The sequence below is a fragment of the Sprattus sprattus genome, assembly GCF_963457725.1.
Source record: "Sprattus sprattus genome assembly, chromosome: 9".
In the NCBI taxonomy this organism is placed as follows: Eukaryota; Metazoa; Chordata; class Actinopteri; order Clupeiformes; family Clupeidae; genus Sprattus; species Sprattus sprattus.
In genome coordinates, this window is record NC_137928.1 from 7,977,862 (window position 1) to 7,987,301 (window position 9,440).

The window sequence follows — 9,440 nt, forward strand, 5'->3', positions numbered from 1 at the left end:
TGTGATCAGACATAGCACTGGTTAACTAAGGAGAAATCATCATTTCAGTTCAAAGAGGTTAAAGTTCCTCTCCGTCGTTGATTAAATCCCTAACAACTCATCTCTGTTCCTCAAATTACATATTCAGAAGTTATTTTTTTCATGACAAAAATCTCCTAAAAGTAACGTGTAAAGTAACATATAAAAAATACCATATGAACATGTCAGCAAGGATGGAGGGGGTCTTTAAATAGTTTAGACAGGACATTCTTAATAATCATGGCTGCAACACATCCACACACCTTGATTATCTCCACGAGGCCAGCTCATCGCATTACACATTTTAAAAGCTTTGTGTAAGTGGGGTGTGTGTAAAACAAAAAAAAGAATGTGTAAAACAAAAAAAACATCAGCATAACAAACAGCTATTTTGCTGCTGTCTCTTTGGCTTTATTATGGAGTATTCTCGTGACTGATTTGTAGGCCTGTGATTAAGTAAACACTCTCCTTTTTTTTTTAGATCTGAATAAAACTATTTTTTCTTGGTCGTTCAGGAAACAAATATTTATTTTCCTAGTAAAATACCAACAGCATAAACCTGAGCAAGTCTCGAGACAAATCACATAGTACTGATTATACTTGTCACACTAAATCACACAATACTGATTTAACTTGTCACACTAAATATTCCTTGGCCCTTCTCTAACTGTTGATTGTCTTCACATACAGATTATTGAGTTTTAATTTTAATTTGTTCCAACACAGTATCACATTGCAACTTGAAATACAAAGTCCTTGAGAAGCATAAGGTGGCCATGTTGCATTGACGCCTGTTAGTCAGGCTGAAGCCTCCGCGTCCTTTGAGGGGTCTGCCTGTAGCGTCAGACTGGTGATTTGTCGCAGCTCACGTGAACTTCCTTCAACGTCATTTTCTGTACTTGTGTCCTTCCTAGGAAAAGCAGAGTATATTTTTCTTTCTTTCTGATATGCTCATTATTTCAATAATTAAATAATTCAACTAATTTGCACTCCATTGGCATACAACACAGCTGCAACGAGTACAAGTCAATGTCAATAATGTGATTATATAAGGGAAAGGTTATTTGTACCACTCAGTATTTACTTATTTGAATCCCTTGTTAGAAAATGATAGGAAAAAAGAAATGCACCTTCCACAGTCCAGTTCTATCCTGCTGGATTTAAACGTATTAACCCCGGGATGTTCACAGCAATATGTTGCCTATGTTAACACTCATACACATGGGCTCAGTGAAGGAAGTATATTCTGTTCTATTGATCGAATGATTGTGGTTTGAAAATTAGGACAGTACCTTCTCATGAGCAAAATCAAGTCACAAAGGATTTTCCCCTAGAGAAAATCAATGATGTGCATCTGTTAATATCATTGATAGGCATAATCGCAGTATCCACACTAAGTACAGAGAGCATCTTGAATGCTAAACCGTCAGGGTAGTGAATCCAAATATGTAACTAATGGAACTACTGACCTCTACTGGTTATTTAGACAAATTACATCTGGCATCCTGAAAATATCAACAGTGACATCATGATTTCATACTTACAACGCCTAGTAGAGCAAGTCCTGATCCAATGTTAACTAAGGTAGGGATGATACTGAACTTCCCTGCCTATGGAAACAAGTACACCAGTGTAATCAACTTGGATCAGTGTTCACTGCTTTACAACAGAAAAACAACTAGCATATTTGTCTAACCTTTCCATGAACCATGACGTGGAAGCGAATTCCGTACACCTTAAATAAAGTCCTGTAGTCATGTCCAGTAGCATTCTTGTAATAGCGGGCATATCTGGAGATGTAATCAGCGCTTATGTTAATATCTACAATGTGCATGACACAAGGTGATGTCAGTTCTCCTGAATGGTGTAGTCCAGGGTATACGCAGGTATAAGGAGTATACCCACTTATTTTTCAGTCAGCATTGCATATACCCACTTCTCAAAACAGGGCGTTTATCATGTGCTGTATCCGCTGCTTAAAAAAATTAAGAGTATACCCACTTCTCCAGGGACCACTACACCACTGGTTCTACTCAATGGACACAAAAACTGCTAACAGTCTGAATTCCCCGAGTCAGACAGGAGGCTCTACCTGAAATTGAAGGTAGTGATAGAGTTGACGTTGGTGTTCAAGTCCAGACGGATGAAGCTGTATCTGGGATGGCACTGGGACGAGCCAAGGTCCAGATTGCAGTCCCAGTTGATCAGGATCCCAATCGCTGCACCCTGAGAGGACACACAACTGTCTTGGTTAGTGCGACTGGTGGGTGTGGTGGAAAATTGTATTTAATTTCAGTGGCATATAATTGGAATCAGCTGTATGAGTATGTAGCTATATTATGTGGCCTATGTTGTGTGAGTATGTAGCTATAATATGTAGTATTTGAGTGTTAGAACACATCCATTTAATACATCTCTGCGCGTATTAATGAACACAATCATAATCTGAAAAAAGAATCCCAGATAAGGTCACATAGATCTTCATCACAGCCTTATCGTCATATTCAGCATCAGACATTTCTGATGTTGGACCAGCACTGAAATACTGTGGCAGCAGATGTTTCCTGTTGTTTATTTTATAAGGCTTCATTCCTTAGTGCACATGTGTCAAACTCAAGGCCCGGGGTCCTGATCAGGCCCGACAAGCCATTTAATCTGGCCCACCAGCTCCTCAGAATGTTGCAAAAAGCTCCATTGATTTGAATGAGCAACAGTGACATTTAATTGGGTTTGCTTAAATTTCTATCTATTTCTAAATCTATTTATCTATCAGAGCTTGTCTGGTATGTCGAAGGCACCACAAATACTGCAATTCCCATAATGCACTGTCCCCGCGTTGGTAGCATACGTCAATTAGGGAGCACTTGCCCCACTGTCCGGCCCTCGATTTACACCCATTTTTTTTATTTCGGCCCGCTGTGTATTTGAGTTTGACACCCCTGCCTTAGAGACACCTTTAAATTCACACACTCTAAATATACCTCTTGAAGTACTAAAATCAATTAGCTTCATCTGTATTTGTGTGTAGGAGTGAGCTATTTTATAAGCTTGGTAACACTGTGTGTATTTGTGTGCTGTTTAGAGTTACCTTGTAAAACATATATAGTGATTCTGTAACAAGTAAGTACTTCCACACAGCTTTTGACAGCACTGAGTTACATGAAAGACAAACCTACAACCCCAAGCGCCTTACACTTCTGAAACCTCTTCTCCTCACAGGAGACACATAGTGTGTGGCTCACTACACCTGTGTAGCAATTTCACACTCAATAGCACTGAATAATAATTACTAGAAAGGAACTAGGAGAGCACAGACCTCCACTAAGACCAAATGCACCATCTCACAATGTTGCAATATTTATTGCATTCAATGCTTGAGCTGGTGTGTCTTCTCCAATAACTTATGTTAAAGTGATATAAAAAGTTATAAAAGTTAATGATACAAGGTGCTACAATCCACCTAGCACATCTGTCATATATCATTCGTTTCATCACAAACTTTAAATAAACCTCCTGTAGTTCTGAGATCAATAAGCTTTACCTGTATTTGCATGCACTAATGACCTATTGTATGAGCTTGGTGTGAAGGACCGAGCCTCGGTTGCCGTCAAAATGTATGGGTTTGGGACCGTCACACTTGGTAACACTGTTGATTTGTGTTACCTTTAAAACCTAGTCAAAATATATTTACACAATTAAAAGAAATTAAGAAACTAAGTCAAATTATGACGTTATCAGGTCATATACAATAATGTTAGTCTACTTTACCTTCCACATGTATTCAGGAGTTTATCACTGCATATATCACTAGTCAAACTGATACAAAACTTATACTCACTGCTTGAGCTATGTCTTGAAATCTGTGTCCAGTTTTCCTAATAATATCCCCCAGACGGAAAATGGGACAGTAAGGATGAACCGACTCATCGTAGTTGCATGTCGGTAAATAATTCTTGTCTTGTGTCTCACGGATGTTTGATCTGGAATCAATGAAGGATTAAAATTTGCCCCATAACTTCTTGTGTGCTCATTCAAGAGGGTAGCTTTGAATCACTGTATTATGCCACTAACAAGATCACATTACTCCATTCTTTCCCCAGAACTGACCAGAGCTTAGACCTACTTTGAGAAGCTGAATCTTGGAAATCTGATGAAGTTCTTGATATAGATGGTAAAGTTTTCAGCTTTCCCTAGCACACTGACATAAAGAGAATGATGATAGTAGCACAAACAGTTTTACTATCACGCATGTTTCTGATACAAACCATGGCATTCACCTATTCATGGACATGGACAAACAGTCTGCTTTACAACAGTAATAATTAAATGTAAACAGGATTGTTTGATGGAAGCTCTTGGTGAATTTTAGCCTGGATACCAGCCTGAACTCCGCCCACAAAATTTTTGGTCTGGGAGATTCAGTCTGGACTTGAGCTAGTTGGGAGAGATCACTCGGAAAAGTGATCTGACCAATCAAATTGTAAGGGCGGGCTTTATACGTTGATGGACAGATGACCAACCAACGCTTGAGTTGATTAGATAGATAGAATATACAGCGAACAAAGATGGCGCCGTCTCGGGAGCTTAGTGGGACATATTTTATATGATTTAAGCTATCTACACGACTTTTTTATGTCTACATTGACTCGGTTAGTTAGTTGTGTATGTGCAACACGAATGTTGCCGAGGATTGTAGGTCTTAACTGAAGCACTCTAGACCATTATTGATAGGTTATGCTAACGCGTAGACAAAAAAAACATTGAAACAAATGGTAGCTAGCTATAGCATTGCTGCTAATAAGTACGTGAGCAGGCATATCTCACAGATATTGATAGCGCATTCATTTTGAAAGAGGAACAGAGAAACGCGATCAAGGCATTTGTCGATCGAAAATATGTTTTTGCCGTCCTTCTTACGGGATCCGGTAAAAGTTTTAATGTATCAGATGGTCATACTATGTTGCTCTGATTAGTTGTAGGTATCCAATTGAGCAAAGAGGCATTTTTTTTCTTGGTTCGTTGAAACACGCCCCATAATCACAGCCCAACCTAGCATCAGACTCATATTCTGACTAGAATTATGAGTATGACATCGTCAGGCTAGGTGAATTTGTCTACAGACCATCTATTTCTTAATTTACAAAGAAAATAGTTCAGTGATGTATATTTCCACATGTATAAATCCTCAGTGAAAGTACATGTTGCTGTAGTAAAAAGGGTCTCACTGTGATTTCTGACTCCCTTCATCTGGACACCAGCCATGGATTTCACATGTCCCTTTCAAGCACCGACCAGTCTTTATTCCTAAAGTATAGATATCATATGTAAATTTAAAAAAATACACAAAATGATTCTGTTGAAAAAAGTATGCAACAATTAGCAGCTGGACATTGAGCAAAAACACAACAAATGACATTATACCAGCTGACCAGATCCAGCCAAATAAGCTTTCCTTGAAGGTATAGCACTCCTTTCATGATTATGTAAAAGCATCTTTCTTTCCTGTTAGCAACCTATGGTGACTTGGCTTGTTTATTGCGACTCAATAGCCTAATTCCACTCTCATAATATGGTGCTTCCTTAGTCATACCATGACCAGCTCTAACGGCCTCTCCACGTGGGCAGTCAGCATCGTCCCTACAGCGGCCATCCGGAACCGTATCGCTCTGAAAGGATAACAAACAAACAAAGTGTTCGAAACTAAATAGTGAAAGGATATATGCAGATGGAGGTGAGCCAGGCAGGGCTTTACTAGTTAGCCATATTAGCAGGGCTTTACTGGTTAGCCATACTAGGTGCAAAGGTTGGTTTGAAACTGCTATTGAAGCAGAGGAGACACATGTAGATCTGCATTTAAATCTTACTCCACTATGCCTCAGTTTGAGATGTTACAGTCCTCCCTGTGGTATTAAATCACTGGGAAAGGGTGGCAATCAGTGGTTGCTGGTACTGGTTAACCATTTTCTGTTATGAGAAATGTCAAACCCCAAAGTTTGACAAAAGGACGATCATACTTATAATGAGGTGCAACATGCCAAATGTTTAACAAATATTTAGAATGTAATGATAATGCGATTCAGAATTCAGAGAGATATGGAATATTGAAATGTGTGGCACCCTACCTGTCTGCTTTTAAACACTGTAAGAGAGGCACTTACTTCTGCACAGTTGTCTAATGTCTGATTGGGTATTTCTTTGACATTGGTTGCGATGAAAAAATTTGCTTCACCCTGCACAAACAAAAATGGAGCAAAAATATGCAAAACAGTGCAATATATGTTTAATGTATATATATATAGCCGCGGAAAAAATTAAGAGACCACTTCAAAATGATCAGTTTCTCTGGTTTTACTATTTATTGGTATGTGTTAAAGTAAAATGTACATTTTTGTTTTATTCTATAACCTACTGGCAACATTCCTACCAAATTTCAAATAAAAATATTGTCATTTAGATCATTTATTTACAGAAAAATGACAATTGGTCAAAATAGCAAAAATGATGCAGTGTCTTCAGATCTCGAATAATGCAAAGAAAACAAGCTCATATTCATTTTTAAACTACACAATACTAATGCTTACACTTAGGAAGAGTTCAGAAATCAATATTTGGTGGAATAACCTTGATTTAAAATCACAACTTTCATGTGTCTTGGCATGCTCTCCACCAGTCTTTCACATTGCCGTTGGGTGACTTTATGCTACTCCTGGCGCAAGAATTCAAGCAGCTCGGCTTCTTTTCATGGCTTGTGACCATCCATCTTCCTCTTGATCACATTTCAGAGGTTTTTTATGGGATTCAGGTCTCGAAATTGGGCTGGCCATGACAGGGTCCTGATCTGGTGATACTCCATCCACACCTTTACTGGCCTGGCTGTGTGGCATGGAGCATTGCCCTGCCGGAAAAAACATTTCTCAGAGTTGGGGAACATTGTCAGAGCTAAAGGAAGCAAGTTTTTCTTCCGGGACAACGTTGTACTTTGCCTGGCTGAGGTTTGTAAAAGACCATAAGGATTGAAAAAAGCGGACTGGAGGGTCTTCTAGTTCGTCTTCTCTGATGAGTCCAATTTTCAGCTTTGCCCAACACATGGTCGTCTGATGGTTAGACGTAGACCTGGAGAGGCCTACAAGCCAGAGAGTCTTGCACCTACTGTGAAATCAGACTCATCAGAGAAGACGAACTTAGAAGAACCTCCAGTCCGCTTTTTCAATCCTTATGGTCTTTTACAAACCACAGCCAGGCAAAGTACAACGTTGTCCCGGAAGAAAAACTTGCTTCCTTTTGCTCTGACAATGTTCCCCAACTCTGAGAAATGTTTTTTCCAGCAGGGCAATGCTCCATGCCACACAGCCAGGCCAGTAAAGGTGTGGATGGAGTACCACCAGATCAGGACCCTGTCATGGCCAGCCCAATTTCGAGACCTGAATCCCATAAAAAACCTCTGAAATGTGATCAAGAGGAAGATGGATGGTCACAAGCCATGAAAAGAAGCCGAGCTGCTTGAATTCTTGCGCCAGGAGTAGCATAAAGTCACCCAACGGCAATGTGAAAGACTGGTGGAGAGCATGCCAAGGCACATGAAAGTTGTGATTTTAAGTCAAGGTTATTCCACCAAATATTGATTTCTGAACTCTTCCTAAGTGTAAGCATTAGTATTGTGTAGTTTAAAAATGAATATGAGCTTGTTTTCTTTGCATTATTCGAGATCTGAAGACACTGCATCATTTTTGCTATTTTGACCAATTGTCATTTTTCTGCAAATAAATGATCTAAATGACAATATTTTTATTTGAAATTTGGTAGGAATGTTGCCAGTAGGTTATAGAATAAAACTAAAATGTACATTTTACTTTAACACATACCAATAAATAGTAAAACCAGAGAAACTGATAATTTTGAAGTGGTCTCTTAATTTTTTCCGCGGCTGTATATATATTTGTTAGGCCTGTGATACCACTAAGAGATTAAACAAAAATGGTAAGATAGAGCAGGTTCTATAACATTTCGGAAGAACTACATCATTGCCATACGTCTGGACTCACATGAGCTGGAACTACATAGTCCTCCGGTCCCCACAAACTGAATCCCGTGTCGCTGGAATTGATTGATACAACTCCCTTCACTTTGGTGATTACAGAGCTCTGTACGGACTCCTCTACTGCTTGATAGCCCTTATTTGTTATAAAAACCCACCTACGCAGAAGATGAAAGTGAACAAATATATAAATCAACAACGAGAACAATAATTTTATATCACCAAGAAAGATCACTTCATATTACCGAGACAGTAGTAGTTATCCGTTAGTCCGTTCATCATTTAGAACAAACCCAAAATTGATGAGAGAGAACAACCATTGCTGTCTCTCTCCGATACAAATCAGTGCAACTCATAGAAGAAAAAATGAATAGATATATAGGCTAGTGTAAATATTTGAGCAAAGAACAGAAAAACAGATATGTCGACTATCACTGCTGCAGGTAGGCTAAGTCTACCGCGTGTATGTGCTTACCCGATTAGGTATCCAATGAGACACAGCTGAGTAACTCTGTATAATATGCCAACTTTATTATTTTCCACAATGTCATACTTTTCGGTTTTATAATTAAACGCAGAGAGAAATATATTCTTAAACGTTGACATCCCCATGGTGGGACTGCTTCCAGGCACTGTCACTGAAGGTCTGCACCGCCACCGCGATTAAGCAAGTTTGAGGTTTGACATTCGCTTAATATCCGATTTTTAACTTTCGATTTAATCAAGTCAAGCATCTTTTATTCAGGCAGGCCGAAGTGTACATAGCTTACGGTTGTAGTGTCATCGCAGGGTCAACAAACTCACCATGCAGCTGAAATGGGTTTTCCTGACAGAATTCAACAAACGGAATATTTTCCCCTTTACCTGTAAAGCTATGCAGATAATAGTGCTACTAACGCCACATCGCTCGCTGTGCTGTCCATCCCTGACTGTATTTGTGGATAGAATTTCTTTTTTTAAATTGTTGAATATTTTTGGATCATAATTTACAATAATTATTACGACCGCCGCAGCGGCGGTCATAGAGCTTTAGTCGGAGTTTTTTTTCTGGTTATTTTTCTTTCTTTTTTCCTGTTTGCCGATTTTCTGTCAACGATTCCCGGGACACTGAAACACCGAGGTGCACGAAATTTGGTGGGCATGTAGATTTTCGTTTTGATCCGTTGCACCCCCGTCGGACTGGACCCGTTTTAAAGAGCGTGGGGCGATTCAGTTTTCTGTGAATAAGTCGAAAACCGTAGGGCTAAGGAGGACCAAATTGTTTTTGTATGTTGGTCTTAAGAGGCCACGTCAACCATTCCACTACCACTTATTTCATGTAGCCTATAGCGCCACCTAGTTGCAAATGAAAAAAGCAAAAATGGAGTGTTGTAAAACACTTTAATTG

At 39.2% G+C, this 9,440-nt stretch overlaps 1 protein-coding gene across 1 annotated transcript; it reads right to left on the reverse strand.

Moving 5' to 3' along the window:
- Nucleotides 1-1,544: 1,544 nt before the first annotated feature.
- LOC308370021 (P2X purinoceptor 5-like) lies at nt 1,545-8,665 on the reverse strand (the record flags this gene model as incomplete). Its single annotated transcript, XM_080844580.1, has 10 exons — nt 1,545-1,628; nt 1,715-1,808; nt 2,111-2,244; nt 3,857-3,998; nt 4,142-4,216; nt 5,244-5,322; nt 5,609-5,684; nt 6,177-6,248; nt 8,061-8,211; nt 8,529-8,665. 10 exons carry the CDS (start codon nt 8,663-8,665, stop codon nt 1,545-1,547), a joined length of 1,044 nt encoding a protein of 347 aa, XP_080700706.1.
- Nucleotides 8,666-9,440: the final 775 nt, after the last annotated feature.